Source organism: Coturnix japonica, chromosome 3, assembly GCF_054131305.1.
Source record: "Coturnix japonica strain WE chromosome 3, WE-NBRP24, whole genome shotgun sequence".
NCBI lineage: Eukaryota > Metazoa > Chordata > Aves > Galliformes > Phasianidae > Coturnix > Coturnix japonica.
The window spans coordinates 10,845,656-10,867,559 of record NC_140665.1 but is presented as its reverse complement, the minus strand read 5'-3'; the positions used below and the strand labels follow the sequence as shown (position 1 = coordinate 10,867,559).

General features: G+C 41.6%; 1 protein-coding gene and 3 non-coding genes across 9 annotated transcripts; all 4 read right to left on the bottom strand.

Moving 5' to 3' along the window:
* Positions 1-715: 715 nt before the first annotated feature.
* WDR43 (WD repeat domain 43) lies at positions 716-21,863 on the bottom strand. 6 transcript variants are annotated; one of them, XM_015856904.2, is made up of 18 exons: positions 21,622-21,863; positions 18,010-18,144; positions 17,082-17,203; positions 12,636-12,756; positions 11,459-11,598; positions 10,862-10,964; positions 10,044-10,108; positions 9,494-9,665; positions 8,972-9,058; positions 7,964-8,095; positions 7,402-7,539; positions 6,472-6,558; positions 5,863-5,894; positions 5,047-5,110; positions 4,082-4,195; positions 3,579-3,648; positions 1,974-2,029; positions 716-1,876 (listed from the first exon to the last, which is right to left on the bottom strand). In XM_015856904.2, exons 1-18 carry the CDS (start codon positions 21,841-21,843, stop codon positions 1,757-1,759), a joined length of 1,980 nt encoding a protein of 659 aa, XP_015712390.1. In that variant the 5' UTR covers positions 21,844-21,863; the 3' UTR covers positions 716-1,756. The 6 variants fall into 6 exon arrangements, with proteins under 6 accessions (XP_015712390.1, XP_085398796.1, XP_085398797.1 ...); XM_085542670.1 differs by lacking the exon at positions 21,622-21,863 and adding an exon at positions 21,278-21,528; XM_085542671.1 differs by lacking the exon at positions 21,622-21,863 and adding an exon at positions 21,122-21,462.
* Positions 8,535-8,613, bottom strand: LOC116653285 (small nucleolar RNA SNORD53/SNORD92). The gene has a single exon (XR_004306854.1). It is a non-coding gene; the product is annotated as a small nucleolar RNA SNORD53/SNORD92 (small nucleolar RNA).
* Positions 11,267-11,350, bottom strand: LOC116653287 (small nucleolar RNA SNORD53/SNORD92). The gene has a single exon (XR_004306856.1). It is a non-coding gene; the product is annotated as a small nucleolar RNA SNORD53/SNORD92 (small nucleolar RNA).
* On the bottom strand, positions 16,596-16,672 carry LOC116653286 (small nucleolar RNA SNORD53/SNORD92). The gene has a single exon (XR_004306855.1). It is a non-coding gene; the product is annotated as a small nucleolar RNA SNORD53/SNORD92 (small nucleolar RNA).
* Positions 21,864-21,904: the final 41 nt, after the last annotated feature.

The window sequence follows — 21,904 nt, the reverse complement described above, 5'->3', positions numbered from 1 at the left end:
CAGTGCTTGTAGCCACCTTCCTCCAACCCCCTCCTCACAGAGGGCAGGGAACCAGCATCCCAAAGGGCAAGGATTAGTGCCCTAGAGCTGTAATCTGTGTTAATAGCCTCAAGTGAAACTTACCTATACAGCTATGCACCTTATCTTTCCTCTCTCGTCTCTAATGGTGTACATTTTGCTACCATTTGCTGCTTCTTACAGTGATGTTGTTAAGGCAGTTACGTGAGGACAGAGAAGCCATTAGCAGAAGTTCCATACGTGGGTGCACATCCCAAAGGGGCAGCTCTTCTTCAGCACCATGCTGCAGAGAAACACTGCAATAATTAGCAAGGCAGGCAACAAGCCCCCTCAGCACAAAGCCTGGGCATACTACAAAGTTCCACTGGATGCAAATATTGGTAGCCAAGGTACATACATTTGTGAAGCTGCTGTGACACCCTCTGGACATCGTTGGTATCTCTCCTCATCACAGATGCCATTTACTGCAGCTATCTGGAAATCAGGCTACCATCACATAAAAAACAGACACGAATGCAGCTGGCTAATACTCTGTGCAGACAGATAAGCAGTTTTAAAGGTTAGAAAGCACACAGGTCAGTTATCAACAATTCATGTACTTTTTGGAAGGACCCCATCTGGTTGCAGTTGCCATACCCAGTTTCACACAGAACACTGCGGCCGCAATGCAACAAGGAGCTAAGAAACAGGACAGGTATTTGGTAAAGGAGATGTATATTTATTCACTTTACAAAGAGGGCAGCATTTAGTTGCAACAGCTCCATTTATAGACAAATATATTGTACATTACAGTGGTGAATGGCTCAGACCTTTACCATGTTTTGCTCTTAAAAATGTATTTGTACCTCTTCAGCTTCCATTAGCTGAGCAGCCAGTTCTCCTTGCTCTGCCACTGAGGTTAAAAATTGATAATAAACGTATCGCTGTGCACTATGTATTCACAAATATCCACCTTCTCATTTCCCTGTGTTACTCCCCTTTCCCCATCCACCTCAACAGTTTATCCTCTGGGTTAGCATTAATCTTACATACAGCCTCGATTAAAATGAAATTAGGGGACAGCAATAGTTCTAATGTCTTTTTAAAGCAGGAGAAAAGTCATTGATTCTACATATAAAAGTCTCTAGTTCAAATTTGTTAAAAACAAAACAAAACAAGCTGTTTTTAAGCCACTTTGGCATTTAGATATCGCCAAGGCATGGCTGAACCAATGGAGGATGGGAGGAAAAAGGAAATTCATTAGAGAATTTAAAGGTTATAAAAATAACTTTTCCTTTTGTGGGTTTTTTCCTGGAAAACAAACCCCAAAAAAGCAGCAGGATGCCCACTTGCTATGGCTAAATGAAGCATGGAAAGAAGGTATAGATCAGCTGGTTTTGCTCCTCGAACATTTGAAACAAATTCAATGTAAAGCTGAACCAAGTTTACCACAAAACAGTGGCAGATTTATTTCATTTGAGATACAAATGCATGTCCACACGACAGGCATAATCTGACCATGAGAGGTGGAAGAAATGTTTCTATAGTAAGCGCAGGGAAATAGGGCAAGAGAAGGCTGGCGTGGTTAAACATTCTGGATTCAGAAATGCACAGTGCCCCACACGTGCCCCTACACATAGGCTGTGCATCAGTCTGCACTCCCTATATGCAAATATGGCATCTTTCAGCAAGATGATCCAGAATTAGAAAGTTCTGGTGGCCCACTTCTTGAAACTGTTAAGTTTATTCTTTCATGCCGTTACTCTTCTTCACTTTCATTTTCTGGTTCCAAATCAGAATCACCATTGATTTCCTTTTCAACAGTCATGTCCTGTTCATCTGATTGCTCCTCTTTTTCTTCATCTTCATCCCAGTTTTCCTGGAGGGTTGAACAAAACAGGAACGTGTGAATCTTTGACATTAACACAACTTCTGTGACAACTGATGGGGAGAAGATTCAATTCAACTCCACTTACATCTGAGTCTTTATCCGCAATCATCTCATCATCCGAGCCTTCCTCCTCTGAGGATTCTGCAAAACAGAAAACAATCCCTCAGCCTGGAAAACAGACTTGAATGTGTTCAAACAAAACTCAACTCCATATGCTGCTAAACCTCCACTAAACTGTGCTATTTACATTCCAAAACTAACTCCATATGAAGACTTTGCTATGATCATACTGTATACAGTTGTAGTAGAAACGTCAGGCCCAAACTGGAAGTATATATGCACACACTACTGTAAAGTCTCACTGATCCAAATGTGGCAGCTCCTTGACTGCACCTACCTTAGTATAAGGGCACTTAGCAATAGAAATCCGATGTCATCAGTTAAGTATTTATAAGATCTTTTAATTAATTTATTTCTTAATTTCTGAAGCAGGAATCATAGAATCATCGAGGCTGAAAAGACCTCCTTCAGGATCATCCAGGCTAACCATCCACCCTATCACCAGTGCTTCCCACTGAAGTGTGGCCCTCAATACATATACACAGTTCTTGAACACCTCCAGTGTTGGTGACAGTACAACCTCCCTGACCACTCTTTTAGAGAAGAAAATATTCCTAACGTCCAACCTGAGTCTCTCCTGGTGCAACTTGAGGCCATTCCCTTTTGTCCTATCATTGTTATATGGGAGATGAGGCCAACCACCACTGCGCCACAACCTCCCTTCAGGCAGCTGTAGAGAGCAGCAAGATCTCCCCTGAGCCTCCTCCAGACTGAATGATCCCAGCTCTGTCAGCCACCCGCTCTAAGACTTCCACTTCACAGCTTTGCTGCCCTTTTAACAGCCTTTTCCTCTTCCACCAAGCACGTCACTCGATCATAGGAGATGAGGTTGGTCAAGCAGGACCTGCCTTTCATGAACTCACGCTGGCTAAACCTCATCCTTCAGATTTCCCACACATGCCGTATAATCTCCCTCACAATGATTTGTTCCGTAACCTTCCTTGGCACCAAGGTTAGGCTGACAGGCCTGTAGTTCCCTGGAACCTCATTACAACCATTCTTGTAGATAGGAGTCAGGTTGGCAAGACTCCAATCCTCTGGGACCTCACCAGTTGACCAGGAACACTGAAAGATGAAGGAAAGTGGTTTGGCTATCACCTCCACTACCTCCCTCAGCATCTTCAGGTGAACCCCATCCAGCCCATGGACTTGTAGCAGTCCAAGTGAAGTAGTAAATCTCTGACTGCTTCCATCTGAATCATGGGAAGAGTTTTCTCTGCTTCCCATCTAAGACTTCCAGGTCAGGAGGTAGAGCTCCTTGACAATAACTGGTCTGACTACTAAAGACACAAGTAAAGAAGGCATTGAGAACCCCAGCCTTTTTCTTTATCCTAGCAGTCACATTCCCCTACACATTCAGTAAAGGATGGAGATCATCCTTAGCCCTTAGAATGAACCGTAAGGTGCCTACATGATAAATCACTCACTTGCCTGACATAGATTTCCCACAAAACATCCCTGCTTGGAGACTGTCCACTACCAATATCACAGGAGCACGATGAACAGCCACCACCTATCAGCTGTCACACAAATTCCAGAGTTGACCTACATCTAAACATACAGTACTTACCATCCTCATATACCAGCTTCGCAGTCTGATTAAGCTCCATCACATCCTGAACTGCTTCTGATGCTGCAACCTGAATGGAATTTGCAGATTAGCCTCACATGGAACTACATATTCCCCAAACTTGAAGTCAGTCAGACTCTCAACAACATAAATGAAATCTACACAGAGGTTACATGCATTCACTTATTACTGTAGTTTAACAGCCACATAAATAGGAAGGACAAAGCAAAATTTCAGATGTGTTTGCTTCAAAGCAGCTCAGTACCTCCCATTTATTCCCATTTAAAATGCTATGAGTTTGTACACTCATCTGGCAGGAAAGAACATGCAACACTTCCTGTGAGCACAGACTGACCAGACAGTCAACTGCAGTGCTCTGAGTACTACCACTGTAACCATACAGCAGCTGCTCTAAGTCCCAGTAGATGCTCTCACAATAGAAGGCTAAGCCTGCAAATAACACTTCTACTTCCACATACCCTGTGTTCTTCAGCTGAACTCACCTGGGTGACAAGAAGGAAGAGTCTTCCGTGTAGACGGGAAAGCTTCTGCAGAGTTTTTACTCTGCTCTCCATTAACTGGTATAGCATTCCCAGCTGAGGAACAAGGTCTGGCAACTTATAAAAGGAAGAATTAAAACAAAGCTGTTACCCAATACATAAAAATGTGAAAGTAAGATCTAGGTTAACTATCCTTATACAGCTGGGGCAAACAATCCTTTCTGACATCACTCTGGTTAGAAGGAATCGCTGAGGATTCGCAGGAATCACCTGCTGCTCAGCCAGTTAGCACATAGACATGTCCAGAACCATAACTCCTCCTACTTACACTACTTTTTCCTTCCACAGTCATTCCTAATAGCATGTTTACAAGCACTACCTGGAAAGCAGTGTGAACGGAAACTGAATACACTCCAGTATACAAACCCAGTATTAGCAACACGCACAAGTTTTGACATATAACAATACTGTAATAAAGGGAGACCCCCAGGAATAGAAAAGACTAACAGCGTCACAATACATTCCTTTGGCTCAGTTTACAGAAAGTGTTTTACCCAGGGAAGGCTGGATTTCCACCCAGAAGCTACTACATGACCTGCTACTCTGTCAACTTGGTCATGCCTTTACCCTATATATCCAATTACACTCAATACAGAAATTTAGTTCTGTTAAGTGTTAATAACAACAGCTAGATTATGTTTTGACAGTTATTAAGCCCTCTCCTATAACGCAACTTGTTTCAGTTTGACTCTGGGATGACTATTATGTCATGGATGACCAAGATAAACAATTTATAACAAACGTCCATCAATTCAGCACAATGGTAAAGTACAGCCCTCAACACATTGGTTGGGGCACTATCATATGTGCAGAGCAAGAGACAGATTCCTGAAGGAAGAATACGTGTACATTTAAGCACTTAATACATGTAGCTGAAACTAGACTTAACTGTAATGCGAGATACTTACAGTGGAAAGGTAGGACACATGTAGAGTAAAAATAAACTTCAGCCATCGAACCATTTGTGAGGCACTGGAAACGATACCATAGATAGTAAGACAGGACAACACACATTTCATTTGCTAGTTGCTACGCTGTTCTACAACAAGTGCTCAACTTTCATTATATTAAAAAAAACAACATACACACAGTAGGAAATAAAATATTTTGGCTATCCAGATGAGATGCCCCCATAAGAGATGCTTACTGGGAAGAAAACAGACTTTTAAGAGAAAGACTAAAACCAGACATACTCGGGGATCTGTTTCTGATTGTTTTTTATTGGAGATTTTCAATGAAGAAAAGACTGAACTTACATAGATGAAGAAAGAATGAGCAATGTGCTGGACTTTTTTGTTGTTTTATTTAATCCAATTGAAGACATCTAGTCACAGCAAAGCTATTGCTAAAGCAATATTGCAGGATTGGCAGGTGCAGGAAGAGCTGTGTCTTTTTCTTAAATACAAGCTAGACATCTTCAAGTGATTTGGGCTGATACACTGATCAGGTCTGAGCTGTCTGCTACTTCAGTTATTCCCTGAGCATGCTCACTTCAGGTATCCCTTTCCCTTTTCAATTTCACTTATGTCAGCCCCAAATAGCGTAGTCTTAATAAAAGTTTTCCTTTGTGCCCACAATCAGGTGAGACTTTTTACCTCAAGATGTTATTAACATAACAACTATTAATTACAATTAATACAGAAGTCATCACAGGCAAACACAGACCATAAGACACAGAATAAAAGTTTTCAGATAAACGGAACTGTGGGTAACTTGCTTCTTACCTGTATGGGTTGCCTTGCAATCTCTTTGTAAGCTAGAGGAATAAAAATGGTAACAATTAAAAGCAAGAAATGCATAATGAGCTTAAAGCCCACCCACATGACAGCACCAACATTAGGGTAGAAAGATCAGTACCACAAGTAAGAATAGTTTTTGAGGCCAGCAGATTAAAATACAAGAGCAATAAAACTGTAACCAGCCCTGCTATTCTCAAGTTTCAAATTATCACCTATCTTAATAGTATTAAATAAGTAATGTGGTGTTGTTCATTTGCTTTTTTTTTTTTTTTTTTTTTTGCCATGGACTAAACAAGCTTTAGCTTCACCTCTTTGTATTTTCCTGCTTACTCTTATAAGATAACACCATGTGACCTATGGCTTTTCCTAGCTTTGACAATGGCACTTTGTCCTTTGGTTAAGCTTCAGCCAGATCAGGTAAGAGTAACACAGAAATAAACTACAAATAAGTTTAGTATTATAAAACCACTAAATGAATATTATTTGACTTCATTTATTCATTGAAATTGAGAGACACATCCTTAGTTTTCCCCAGCTAAAAGGCAAGCCAAATGTGGTGTGTATGACAGGTATGTGAAATGCAATCTCTCCTACCTCATGCAGCAGTGGAATGACAGCGTGTATAGGCATTCTGGCTACTGTGTTCTTTATTAAAGTTTCTTTTCTTGTAGAAAGCACTTTCTGTTAAAAAGGAAAAATAAATCAGATGATCATTCAGCCTTAACACATAAGGGAACAAAAATCAAAAATCCCTGGGTTTAAATCTCTTTTTCTACTCCATTACCTCAAAATACTCAGATAAGTTGTAAAATAAAATTTACTATGAAAAGGAGTTCCATATTTCAAGTCAGCTACAATTAACAAAATAAACACTTGATTAACATGTCTAAAACAATCAGCCATTGCCCTTAGTCCACCCATCTCACATTAGAGACAAAGTATAACAGACATATTAATGAGAACTTCCCTTGCTATACTTCTATTGCCATGCTTCATTTCTGTAAATAAACACCTTTCACCTGCACTGGTGACAAGTAACTTCTACTCCGTGACAAATCCTTAAGAGATTTCCTTTTCCTGCTCCAGAAGTATAAATTCCCCCCAGTCCAAGTGCAGTAACAAGCTTTTCAGGTCAAACTGTTGTCATAGATGCATTTTCCAAACAACACCTACTCAGAAAGTGTATGTTCTGGACTGAGCATGGATTGTTATCTAGCCAAAGCTAAAAGGGAGATGGCTGCACTAGTAACATCACTTGTAAAATACCTGAACTCTGACACAACAAATTTACCATATCTGGTAACACTGCAAAGTTCATGTGATGACTCAGAAAGCAAGGTAGGTAGCATTAAGATACCACTACCGTCATTCATAATACCAGTGCCTTACCAGCACATCAGCAAAAAGCAGCCAGGAAGAACAAAAGGATCTTGACTGCTCAGCTTCCCCCATGGCTCCCAGGGAAGTTCCCCACAAATCTCAACAAATAGTTTAAAAAGCATACAGTGATCATGCAATGCTTACATTTAAGATTTCTTCGTCATTGCTTTCCAAGCCCTGAACCAAAAGCACTGCAAAGCTGTCTGTTTGTGGAAGGCCACCCGGAGTTTTTACTTTGCTCACATCAATATCCAGTGCCCCTAGGCGCTCTTCAATGCTGTCCTGCAGACAAGAAAAAACTGTTTCAGGGCAATTTCTTAGAAATATCAGCTGAAAGCAAAGTAGCTAATATATACCATTCCCTCCTATCCTGCTGGAAAGTAACATACTGAAAGGATAGCTGGAAAAAGAGAAAATGAATTTTTGACTAAGAAGCAGTAATATATCGTAGCAAAGAGAGACAGGCAAGTGTGTGACAAAGTTCCACAGTAACAGGCAAATTTGTGGGCAGCGTAGTCAGGGCTTCAAGGAGAGAAAGGTTCTCACCAAAGGGAAGACCTTTTCCTACAAGATAGCATGACTCACTTGACCCTCATGCAAACAATGAAGGCGAACAACTCAAGTTCAAATATACCTGAAGAAGCTGCAACGATCATTTATGATTGCTTTTTAAATGACTGTTGGGTTTAAAACAGGAGGACTTTACCTCTGTCTCTCCTGGTTTCCTTTTGCTTTTCTTTTTCTCCTTTCCCGAGGATGGAGTTTTAATGGCTGCACTGTGTCCTGGAATGCCAGGCACAAGGACTTTGGTGTCCGAGTTCACAACTGGTGTCTTCACCTGGCAGAATGAGAGAAAAACATCAGAATAAATTGCTAATACCTTAATCTTCCAGTTTTAAATACTGATTTTATATTGAGATTCTCACGTATGTTAAAACCAGCCTGCCACAACCTACTAGGAAAATGCTACATGGTACTTCCAGAACACTTCTTTCATAACAGCAGTTCTGTGTGCTGTGCTTTGCTTTTGTTGGCTTTTGTTTTGAAGTACCCACCCGGCCCTGTGTACATTATGGGAGCCATGCTGAGTGCCCACTAAAGTGATACAAATACATACACTGAGCAACGCAACTTCCAGATGGTGTGCGTACAAGTCATGTTCCATAAATAAAAGAAATGATTTCAAGGTTCAAGAACTTTACTGGAGAAAAATAGTAAAATTAAAATACTACTCACTTCACTCAATACACAAATCATCCCTTTTCTCTCCACAAGGCATGCTCAGACAGCCAAGAGAAATGAGTCTTCACTGGAATTCAGCAAAAAGCGAAACCAAGATGGAGATCATCACTGCATGCCAGGGAGTTCCCACATCTCTCACTGCATCTCAGCTCTGTTACCCTCCAGCTCCAGGACTGGGGAATTAGCACAAAGCTCCACCAGGCTGATGGAGCACCAGAACTGGTAGCTAACCTGAGGGTTAGAAAACCGATGCTGTCTGCTCACTATACCAATGTTATCAGCTGTAACATGAGCTACAGGAAGGTAACTGCAGGAAGGCCTATTAGTGCATATGGTAGCCAAGGGCTGTGGGTCTCTGTAACTACACTGCAGCTCTGAGCAGGTGCATTCAGAAAACCAAGTTTATTTTAGAAGAGAGCAGAGAATTCTAACATTTCCAAAGTAAATCAAAAGATGCAAAACACAAGCTTACCTTTGTTACAGCATCATCTGTTTTAAGCGCCAATGCTTTCTGGACATCCCTTATCAAACATATGTGGGATTCGTTGGTGTTCAAAGACTGGAAGGACAGGAATAAAAACAGTTAACTGCTAATGAATCACTGTGGTGATTCATCAAACTAGTAAAAGATGAGAACAAACTCCAGAAGTACAAACAAGAATGAGCTTCTTATCCTCCCCTAGAATAGCAGTTGCTTTGCACATCTGCCTTTTGTTACCAGATCCCTGTGCTCTGCAGAGAAGCTCAGAGAGGCAAATTGAAAGTTTTAGAAAGTTTCAACAGCCTAATGTATTAACAGCTGAGACAGCATGAAACAGCCAGCAATAAGGCCAAGTTACACTTTAATTGAACGAGCGGTATGCAAAGCCCCTTTCTAAACAACTCAAGGGCAACAGCCATAACTCCCAGAGAAGGGAGAAAGTATAAGTTCAATTTCATGATGCAACTCCAAAAAAGTACAAACTCCAAAAGCTTTCCACTATGTTCTACGTACCACTTTCTCTATGATGGGCTGCAAGGTATTTCCATACACAAGCAGCAGAGACTGTTTGTCTGTGCAAAACGCAGCCGCTAGAATAGGGACAGGTTTTGGTGTGGAGTCTCCATCATTTCCAGGCGTTGCTATCTGGACAGTACAGTTTGATGTTAAGGGTTTTTTGCAGTAGCTTGGGGGAGGAAAAAAAGGAAAGAAAAATAACAGCGTGTTTAGTTTAGACTATCATATTTTGCAGATGTATGTACCCTTCATTACCAAATCCTTAAACTCTACTAGTTTACATCCTTTACAGATGGTTTACATGAGGTTAAACCAGGCAAAATCTTGGCTAAAGTAACAGGTACTAACAAAGTACAGCATAACCCCCAACAAATAAGCTCTCCTGCATTTCTTAAACCACAAGTCAAGTAACCCAAGATGAAGAGCCAGTTGGAACTCAGTTTGAACAGATGCAAGAGTTCAAAGGCAGCAGCACAACAAAATGAGTTTTGCCGCCCAGTAATCCCAGACCTTGACAAATATACTCCCAGAAGGAATACTACCTTACCCGTTTAAGATGTGTTCAAATAAATGCAACTGCCCATCTCTGCAAACAACTGCTAACTTCACAGGCTGAAAGAAGTCATAATAGAAGATTCTGATTAGACCAAACAACAGACATTCGCAGGAAAGAAACTAAAACAGAGTCCTCTGAGCAGTTAAATTCCAGGTGCACATTACAGAACGTTTCCAGCTCCTCTGCATGCAGTAAGAGGGCACAACTGGAAATGTTAGGAGTTACAGCATGAAATACTCTTTTTATAAAGGAATCTAAAGGCAACAGGAGAAAAAAATGTTTGAAGTAAATAAGGAAATTATTTATGAACATTACATATGCAGACACTTCTTATAAGGCAACTATTCTGAAACACCACTTGCTGAAACAGAGACTTAGGGAATGTGCTCAGCTATTTAAATTCATAAAGGGATGTTAATTCAAAACACAGTTACACCACCACAGCCACCTGAGATTAGACAAAAAACAGAGCCATGCTCAAATTGTATTTCAGAAAGAAACCTTCACTGCCTTTTACTACTGAGATCTAAGAAACATTTTGATCACTAATGTGTTCCAAAAAGGAAACAAATTATGTTTCTGCCATCGCAAGCAACATTTTTAAAGGAAACACAGAATTTGCTATGAAAATAATTATTTCAAACTACCAGCTACACAAGTGCACCTATAATAAATACCCTCACACCACTGAACTTGCATTCAGATCTCATCTTTGCACAATAGAAACCAAATTCAAACCCTTTTAATGCCCTAAAAGGAAATTGGTGTGAAATTATTGGACAAATCTGGTTACAAACTACTGCTCCTACCTCTTCTTTGAGTTCTGACACGGTCAGGTCAATAAATGTTGGTTCGTCTGTTACCATGAAAGACATCACAGCATTCTTTTCTTTCCTATCTGATCTGATCTGCCTGAAGACACAAACAGCACACGTTATATAACAGAGCATAAACAGCATCATCCACATCTGAAAAGCAGCACAGTGTTACAGAGCCTACAAATCATGCCCTACTATTGTCACTATCACAATACTACACACCTCATCCAAGAATACTGATGTCATTGTAGCCTGCAGCTTTAAAAAGTGCAAAGTAACCACCAAGCAAAATTCAGCAAAGAAAACAAACTCCACAGTAAATACAAAGAACAAGAAGCATACCACGCGCTACATTCCCTGCATATGCTGGGAATTCAAGTGGCAGCTACTGGAAACATGCTCAGACACAGCCAAGGAAATTCAGGTCTTCATTCAACAATCAGTGAATTGAAACCACTACTTAAGAGATCATCACTGCATTTTTCCAGTGCCCCTCCTGCTTAAGCAGAGTTCAGAGCTTGATTGTTCAGTCTATCCTCAGTAACAGTCATAACTAAAGTTAACTAAAATTAAGAACAGTTTACATACCAAACACTCAGTAACCGGTCATGTATAGCCCCAGACAAGAAATAAAGTCCTGTAATTCCATCAAAGGGTTTGTTTTCATTCATAGGTTTCACTGTGGTAAACATTAATGATGACACTGATGTAGCATGGCCTGTGAAATGCTAAGAGAATGGGAGGAAATTCAACTACTGCCATCAACAGCCACATGACAAAAATTAAAACATCAGTTAAGAAAGAATGTTAAGAAAGTTCCAAGTTAGCAAGAGTATTTCAGTGTTCTTCCTGTTTCAGTGATCAGCCTCCTTACATTTCTACATTTCATAGAAGTGTTTCCTGGCATCCAGCTATTTATCACAATTTGAAGCTCAATGGGGAAATCAATCAAAGGTAAAATTACCAGAACTAAGCTCACGTGAAAGAAATCACACCTGCCTGTACTGCAGTTACTGTCTGAAAGCACATCACACTTTACAATGTTAGATCTACAGTTTCATTCTCAACTAGAAGATGATCACACAGGTGTAATGACGCACTAAAGCTGCTGAACAAAATAAAATAAATCAATGCTTCAATATTTATTTTCACAGATATGGATTTTGGTCACCATGGGATGCAGACACACACAGTAGTTGTCATGTGCCAGCAAGTCCACTTTAACACATGTGCACACTTACCTGACAGCAAATACCAGGAAACCAGAGACTAGTTGCTTCCTATCTGCTGTCATAGAGTAAAACATGACTGCTTTTAAGGAACAGCCAAAACATGGTACTTGTGCCTGCACCCTGCCCAGAAAAGGGTACAGGAGCTCTCACAAAAACACATGAGAAGAAACTAATAGTGCAGAGAACTGAGTTCCCCAATAGAATGGCTTCAAAAAGGGACACAGTGAAAGAGAACAGCACCAATCCTTATGCTATAGGACCAAGAAAGGCTGCTGGCAGTATTCTCAGACACAGCCAAGGAATTCAACGTCCTCATTCAACTGTCAGGAAGCTGAAACCACCATTGAAAGTATCGTCACAGAAATAGCTTCCAGCAGCCCCAAAGGTACCAGCTGTCTCCTTCAACCCTACAGAATTTTCAGATGTCCCATTAGGAAACACTCAAGCACAGTGTCATCAATCAAGAAGAATGTGTGTGTGTGTGTGTGTGTATGTGTATAAAATTTTTAAACTCTAATTGCATTGTTACTTACTCTGTAGACTTCTTTGGTCTCCAGGTCCCACAGTTTTATAGTTCTACCGGCTGACAGCAGCATTTTCCCGTCTGGACTGATGCACAAAGAGCTGACACCGCTGCTGTCACCTTTCCACTTGCTAGAATTCAGATGGAAACATAGAAAATAATAATAATAAATATTTGCATAACTTCAAAATGCATTATAACTGTTGGATAATCTAAGGCAAAATGTACTTTAAAAAAAGGCTAAGTAGTCAAAAATTAGGTCAAAAATTATTCTGTTTCAGCTCAATTTCAAATTAGTTTACTCAAAGGTAAAGAAATAATTAAGACTACTTTCCATCTTCTTTGCCTTGCTGTTGTTTAAAAAAAATATGTTTGCTTACCCTATTCTCAATATCCCACCTCAAAGTTGTTTTCTACTCAGGATCAGACAAGAGGAGTCACACCATTAAGACCTCTCTTGGAACCACAATCCACAAAGCTTACACCAGCTTATTCAGAATGGACTTCAGAGTTTTAAGGCCCACCCAGTTCCTGATACTCCTCCTATGTCTGTCAGTGACAATGACAGTAAGAACCTTGGCCTCAAAGGTTTAAGAACTCCACAGTTGAAAGCACTAATAAAGATGCTGTCATGGAAAGCTCGCACATGCTTAGAAAGAGATTGAGTATTGCATTTTTCTAAGACAAAAATAACACAAACCTCTATACACAATAAATCACAACCCAATCCACCACGTTCTGACTGTGAACAGCCTCTCTTAATACTTCCCGAGACCTTTCTTATGCCAAGCAGCACCTCTTCTGTCTTCCACAAGGGAGCTCATTGCACCATCACCTTTCACTAGATTTCATAGAAGCTGCAAGCTTTACTAGCGACAAACTTCACAGACAGTATCATACCTTACACAGAGTATAACAAAATTCTGTATCCTCTTCCAAAGTGTAAAGCAGGAGTAACCACTTCAGATCAGTAGCCATTTAATGTAGCAAACCCAAGAAATTATATTCAAATTTACAACTAGATGGTCTTTAAGGACCTTTCCAGGCCAAGCCATTGCATGACTCCATAATTCCAATATCTCTTACCTCAAGTATGACTTGCAATATATGACTCCTGATGTGACTTCTGGTGAAAAGTGTGATACTATATTGCCAGTGTACTTTTCATTTTTGCATTCCAATAATAACAGTTTTTCATTGCAATCTTCAAAATTAGACAACACACTGCCTCTAACAGGCAGCTCATAGATCAAACCTAGGAGTACTTCCCGGCATTTTCCTAAGCAGTTACTGCATTGCAACTGAAAACAAGAACTGCCACAAAGTATCCTTACAGTCAAACTTCAGTTCGTAGTCAAACAATCAGTTCATAGGTGGTGTTGTCCTCAGTTCAGTGGAAAAGACTCACATAGGAGTAGGCATGTCCTGCACACTTTGTTGACTTGTGTAACCACAGGACTCTTCCAGCTACAAGGACTGCTGAGGGGAGACAACATCCATCTTGTGAAGTGGGACAAGAGCAATTCAGTCCACCGCCTTGCTAACCTAGCAAAGAGGGAATTAACCTAGGACTGATGTGAGACAATAACAATAACCAGTCACAAAAGAAGTGGGGGTATAAGGTAAAGCAGAGGGAAGCACCCAGGGCAAAGAGCAACAAGAAAAGTTCTCACATTTCAAGAGACAACAGCATGGCTGGAACCCATCTCAAGTGGCTGTGCATGAACACACGCTCTATGAGAAACAAATAGGGTGAGCTAAACATCCACAGAGAGCTTCATAGTTTTGATCTTACTGAGATCACAGAGAAGAAGTGGAATAGCATGCAAGACAGGAATACTGCAGTTAATGGACTCTTCAGAACGCTATTTAGGTAAGACATGTCAGGAAAATGCGGAGAGGAGGTAGTTTTCTCCACACATAAAGGTGGGTTTGAGTGCATGGATCTTTGCTTTGAAACACTCTAAGAACCTCTGAAGTGCTTACAGGTATACATTAGAAGAGGCCAACAAGGATGATGTACAACTCTGGTCCTCATAAATGCAGACTGCCACTTATTCAAAGAACTGATGGGCAATATTCCACTGGAGACTGCTATGAAGAGCAAAAGGTGTTCAGGACAGCTGGCTGCTCTTCTAGGATAATCACCTTAAAGCACAAGAATGGCACACACCAACATGAAGAAAATCACAAGGTGCTGCCTAGGCATGCAGGAAAGCCAAAGTTCAGCTGGATGTTCAGCAGGACATACGTCCAACAGGAAATATGAAGGCCAACAAAAAGGAGAACTAATGGCACATCAGCAGCAGTAAGATTAGGATTAAGAAATGTGTGGGCCCAGTGCTGAATGGTGTAGAGATCTGTTCAGCACAAAGAAAAAGCCAAACTACAGAAGAGCAAAGACCGCTGTCAGGCCTCCCATGTTCCCAAACCCAGTGCCAGAATCAGAGGGAGCAGAACATTATCCATAAAGATAGGTAAAATCAGAGATCACAACAGCAAAAATTGTTCACACATGCAGCCTCTAAGATGGAATGGGATGCAGCAAAAATGTTTTAAGTCTGTGATCTCGCAAGAGTATTTCATCATCTCAGTGTGGCTGCACTGTTCAGAAGAAATTTCTGATGACTTTAAAAAAAAACAAAAAAACAATAAAAAAGACAAACTTATCTGCAAAAAGAATATAGGAAATGAGAGAAAAGATTATACAAAGCAAACACACTGCAACCGGAAACAGTAAGAATAGATTTAAAGAGGGCAAATCATCCCTAGCCAACATGACTGCTTTTGATGACATGCAGTGTACACTATTTAAATTGAATTTAGCAGCGCTTCTGACAGCATCTCACATTAGACGATGTAACTCCAGTTTGGCTGCAAGGATACTAACTGAATGGATTCCAAGGTAGGATAAGAATTTCATGAAACACTGAGCTCAAACATCTGCAATCACTGCCATGAAGTCCAGCAGATGGCCAGTTACTGGTGTCATTACCCAAGGACATTCCAATTCCTTTCAGCAACCTCAGTGTTTACTCGGGCATTCATGAATGACCTTGAAAATATGACAGTATGCATCCATTAGCAAGTTCACTGACATTAAGAAATTAGGGAGGTCAGCTGCTGTTCATTCAGGGGCACCTCAACAAGCTGGAGAAACAGACTGCCAAATCTCCAAGATGAAAGGACAAAGTAAAGCAGTCTTCATGTGCACCAGAAAAAAAAATCATATAGGCTGGGTCCAGATGGCCAGAAAACATATTTGTTAAAGAGGAGTTTGGAGATCCTTATATACCATTTTAACATGAGTTAGTAGTGAGTACTCGCAACAGTGATGTCAACTGCATGCTGACTTCTACTAGCTAGAATGTGGCCAGCAGATCAAGGAAAATGATTCCCCTTTTCTGTGCAACACTTTCCAAACCACACCTGAGTGCTGTATCCAGCTTGGAGAAGCTACTGACACACTGCAGCCAATCCAATGAAGAATCACCAAGAAGGTTTGGATGCTGGAGTGTAAAAGAGGAAAGGGAGAAGGAAACAGGCTTCTTCACAGCCAAATAGAGAAGGCTAATATGGGAGATTTTATCATCATCTTTTGGTAGATTGCATCAGGGTCTAAACACAAGGACACCTTTCCCTCCTAAGGAAATGAAGGAGGTTACTGGCTATGGTCTGTCTGCAGTGCCCAAACGTCTTCAGCACAATCCGTAAAATGCTGAAAGAATAACACAGCAGGGAAATTTTACCAAAAAAAAGTAACAACAGGAGAAGACAAGGGTCAAGATGCCATCACATACCAGACTTTCATTAAGTTAAGATAAACCAGAATCACTAAGAGAAAACTTAGTTTCCTGGAGTTTAAAACAAGATTGGCTGTAGCGGAAAAGAAAGCAAATACCTACCTAATCAACTTGTTAATTCAGCACTAAGTTTTGTTTGGCTCAGCAGCAGTTTAAATTGCAGCAGCCTGCTCAGACAGCCAAGTGGAATTGTCCCCACTGCACATCAGTAGTGAGCGAAACCAATTGGGTATCATCACAGCTAGGCCCTTGGGGCAAAGTCAGGTGCGCACAGTAGATCTAATTGGGATGAGGTGTTCCAGCATCTGCTTCCCCCAAGGATATTTCTAAGAATGTGGATTTTCAGTGTCTGAAAAGCAACTGGAAGCCCGTACCTCACTAAGAGCCAGCATGGAGAGACTCATGTCCTTAAGCATTGTATTTTGTCTTTCCAATACACAAAGGAAGAAATCCAACTGTAAGGTTTGTTCTTTTATCCCTTAATCAAACCACTTTAAATTCCTTTAAAATAATATCTAACCACTAATTTAGTACAGCAAGCATGAAGCCTGCATAGCAGAGTGCAGCATTTCCAACGGGACAACACTAACACCTGTGAAGGAGGAAATACACAGCTGCAAGTGACAACAAATCTGACCAAGAGGATCACTCACCACTTTACTTTGCAGGTCTGTGTGTTCCATTCCACAATGTGTTTGTCTTCTGAACAGCTATACAAACAGCAATTGTCCTGATGCCACCTCACACAATTTATTCTATTGTCATGACCACCATCCTACAAAACATAAGAGACGGTCACTTACAAGTAAAGAGGTATCGCTACTGAGTCTTCCACACATCAACAATGTGAACAAAGTGCTCTTTCAAGAACTGAATTCCAGTCATTGATACCTCAAAGAAGAGTGCATAGTATGGAACCTTTTTTTTTTTTTTTGCTCTTTTTACAACCAGTATACATATAGAACTGCAAGTTAAAGATACTTCATATTTTCACCTGTACATGTATTTAATTATTGTTCTAGTACTTCAGTTAACAAAAAGTTGTCCTGCACACTACTGACAAAACCAGCCAAAGCTGTCCAGCAGTAGCATAGTTAGCACAAGTGTCTTGATAACAGTTATCTAAGTGCCTCCTTGCTTAAGTACAATCAGGATGTACAGAAGAGTCAACCAGTGCAACAGCTTAACAAGAGCTGAAGAATAATTCGGTCCTGCTCTCTTCTCAGGTAGCTCTGGAGTGGCACAGGGGGTGATACTCCCATGAAGGACTTAATTGTTCAGTTAGACATTCCATCATTATGAACACGGCTGATGTAAAATGACAAATTTACACACAACATTAGGATACTGACAAATCAACAGTTCTCAAAGTGTGCATGTTGCCAACAGCAGAAGCATCACCATTCAAAGATTCCCAAGAATCTAAACTATTGCAATTCTATTCATATATGTAGCCATTAAGAAAAAAAGATCTGATTAATTAGGTCAGTTCAGCCCATTTTTAAGCAACAGAAAAAAATAGCATAAGCTGACTGAAACCACCACTATTTGGCAGCATGTGATGATGAGTGCGTAACTTACTAGCTTGCTCTGTAATTCTCCTTTTACTGTGCTGTACAACAAAATGCTACCAACTGCTGTGCCAATAGCCAGGATATCTAACTGCTTGTCCACCTCTGCAGCTTCAGACTTCCGTTTTTTCCTCTGGGGGCCATCCTGAAAAACAGAAAAGAAAAAAATGGAACTAATTAGCTTGACCTGTTATTCTTAGGTGCTAAAGCAGGGGGAAGAAAACTCTCCAAGTCTGAGAACCAGTCAGCCAGCACAAATTCTGCTAAGACACAAGATGTAGACACGGCAATTTAGAGGTTCATCTTATACCTCCACATGGTACAAGGTAGCCAGGTTGCTGAGTCTCCTGGAAATACTCAATAGAGCCTATTTTGCTAACTCAGCAATCACACTGAGGGAAAAAATATATATTTTTCAGGGAGTTCACTTCCCAGAGCCAGAGGTAAAGATTAAATGTGACCAAATTATTCCATTCCCAGAACAGAAATGTATGTTAAGTCTTATCAGGAATCATGAGTTTACCATCAATCTTAGAAATAAAAGCAACCACAATGCCTCTCTGATAGCAAGTGCAACCATACTGGACAGAGAGAAGGAACCAGGAATTGAAACTATGTCACCTATCCTACTCCTGAAGTCAATTCATAGAGGTCTTCACCTTCTTGCTTCACAAGGAACATCAGCCACTTCATCAAACAATTTCACTCCATCTTGCTTAACCAAATGCACACCAAACTTAAGTAAAACACAGGCAGAAGAAACACCTACATTTATTATGACTGCGTAAACCCAAGTAACTAATCACCAAAATAAAATGGCTAATTCAGGTTGGATATTATGAAATATTTCTTCTCTGAAAGAGCAGTGATGCAGTGGCACAGCTGCCCAGGGAGGTGGTGGAGTCACCGTCACTGGAGGTGCTCAAGAACCATGGAGATGTGGCACTGAGGGACACGGTCAGTAAGCATGGTGGTGGTGGATTGACAGTTGGACACGATGATGTTAGGGGGCTTTTATAACCTTAGTGATTCTCTGATTCTCATCTGTCACATAATATACATCATATAACATCTATAATTTCTACAGGCCCAGAGATGCCTTTGGGAGTTTTCAGCAAATTAAAACTAAACACTTTAACAACGCAGGGCAAATATCCTCATTGTTTGAAGTAGGGCTTTCTTTTGCTACGTATTTAACACACACTTTTCTCTTCTCCCCCAAGGAAAATGGTTTCATTCGAAGTCAATAAATGCAAAAATGTTACACTGCTAATTAAAAACAACAGCGGGCTCTAGAGAAAAGTAACAACATTGGTTTTTGCAAGGACTTGTTCAGGCTTCATCTTCCCTGGGAAAGAAAAGTGTTTATAAAATAGCGAATGAAAACATAAGTGGTGAGAAATCACTAAAGTTACGAAGCACGACTAAGTAATCAACCAGGTTTTAAGATAATATAAGACACTCGTGCACTGAATAAACTCACTAAATTTCTGGCAGCAGCGCCAACTAAACCACCTTAAAGCAGCTGTTAGAAATGCAAAGACAGGGATCACATTTCCATTGGAGATTTAAGTGCAGTTCGTACTTATTCAGGGACTTTTCAAAAGCTGTGTATGTGGTTTTATTAATCGCTGCTCCCAATCAAGACTGGGAATCAAAACCACAATTAAGAACAGACTTTACTCTTGTCCTCTGAATAGGGCTTTTAATTAAAGCTTATTCAGTCTCCATATGGTTTGTTATGACTGATTTCCCTTAAAGCAAACCAGAGGTATCCCTGAGTGTAACAAGGTCCCACTGAGGACCGCAGCATTTCCAGTGTTACAAAGAAAGCAAGGGGTAGTAAAGTTTTTACATCCATTTTTTTAGTGAACAGTCTTCATCAGCACTATTAGCAGGATGTTCTGTCTGAAGTTTTGGCTTGAAAGAAGCATCAATGGAAAATTCAGACCTATTCATGCTGGAAGGGACTCCAAAGAAGCACCTGGCTCTCATGGAGAGGACGGAGCAGCTGACGTGTATCAAGCACCAGCTTCTTTTGAACATTTACAGATTTATGGAAGCTCAAACTGACTTAAAAACAGTGAAAAAAAGCTTAGCTTCAATTAGCAGAGATGGTTAGAAAACCCTGAAGAGCCTTAAGAGCTGAAGATGACAGAACAGCTGCAACTTGCTAGGAAGGAGGTGGAAGAAACTCCTTTGAAAGTTAGTGGTCCTTACACTCTTGCAGAAGACGCTGCTTGGTGGGAGGGGAGGTGGTGAACAGGACAAGCAGGAAGCACTAACACTGCAAAAGCACGTGTGCAGAGAGCATGCCAATAAGTCACCACTGCATCAGCGATTCCAGGGCCTGAAGTTCAAAACCACACTCCTCGTGCTCCCCTCTAAACACCTGGCCTTCATTAATACAGAAACAGTCCAAAACACAGTTGAGGTGTAACCTGACAAAACACCAGGCACCTAATGGCACAGTTTTACTCCTGCAGGTACTACTGCTATCTGGAGACATCGCATTTCAGCAAAAAGAAAAAGAACTAAACAATACCATAGGAGAAAACAGAGGCAGCCAAAGCTTGTCTAATGAAATCCCTTTTACATATAACCCTAACCAGAGCTATGTTAGAGCATCTCTAGTCTTTACAGGTGGCTGTCTAAAGAGGCCTTAACGCTTAAAAGCCATTCACAACCTTCTGTGCTTGACCTAAGGCAGTGTGGTACATCAGGCTATGAAGCCGCAGTGCACACAGCAGAGGTGAGCACCAATTTCAGTTTCTGTTAACCTGCTCAGCCTTCCCATTAATGCATGAATCTTTTTTTTCTCCTTTTCTGAATTAAAAACGAGCAAGGAAGAGGCTAATTGGAAACTAATGCTTTTGTCCAATGCACTTTATAAACCTCAGGGATTAAGCCACTCCGATTAACAAAAATGGGGCAACACAGCCTTTCTTTGGACAGCTAATCTGAGTGCACAGAGCATTTCTAGATACCTGTTGCAGTATTTCTAACAAGCTTTCATCAATACACATTTAACCCGTTGATTCTTAGGGCAAATTGCACCAAACCATCCAAGGACACGTGTTGCTCAGGGAGTTATACGTTACAGCGAGCGAAGTAAAGACTACCTCAATATATACGAGCCGAGAAAGTGATTTAACGCATGTACTAGGGATGCTTTCAGCTGGAGCGTCCCAGTGAGCTGAGCTGGAAGGCCGAGGTGCCACGAGGTGTGTGGAGAGCACGAGGCGCAGGGTCCTGAGGCGGGGAGAAGAGCCACATACCTCGCCGCTTCACAGAGCGCTCCTTCCACGAGGGGAACACGAAGGGCAAATGGATTTCACCATCAGTGCTTTGGCTGAGAGGGTTTTTAGTTAGTTTAGAAAAGAAGAAAAAAAAAAAAAAGAAGAAGAAAAAAGAGAAGGCTGCTGCCCGCCGTTACGTGCGCTCTCCGTGCTGAGGAGCAGCCCCGCCGCAGTCCCACACGTGGCGTGGGGCCGGCCCGGTCCCGTCGGCGCTGCCGCATGGCGCCGGCAGGGCGTGGTGAATCGGGCAGGCCGCAGCTCGAGGCCGCGCGGTCCGAGCGCTCCCCCCGCGGATCCCGTTCCCCCACGCGCACCGCCAGTACCTTGTCGGGGGGCGGCCGTCCCCCCGGCGGGGCCCAGGCCAGGCATGTGCATGCGGCGCTGAGGTGCGCGGAGGGCACGTACTCGTGCTGCAGGCGGCTGCCCGCGGTGTCCCACACGCGGAGCCTCCCGTCCGAGCCGGACACGGCGAGCAAACGGCGGTCGCAAGGTGAGAAGGCCAGAGGGGGCCGCGCCGCCGCCTCCCCGCCGCACGCTGCCGCCATGGCGCTCCCAGCTCGGCCCTACGCGCCTGCGCAGCTCCGGCCGCGTGCTCGCTTCGCGCGC

What these genes read in the sequence shown, in the direction of transcription:
- WDR43 (XM_015856904.2), bottom strand. Translation starts at nt 21,843, where the DNA reads ATGGCGGCAGCGTGCGGCGGGGAGGCGGCGGCGCGGCCCCCTCTGGCC. An exon ending in GACCGGTTACTGAGTGTTTG is followed by an intron (nt 10,965 to 11,458) that starts GTATGTAAACTG and finishes TTGTGTCTTCAG; the next exon opens with GCAGATCAGATCAGATAGGA. An exon ending in ATGTGTCCTACCTTTCCACT is followed by an intron (nt 4,196 to 5,046) that starts GTAAGTATCTCG and finishes TCCTTTTATAAG; the next exon opens with TTGCCAGACCTTGTTCCTCA.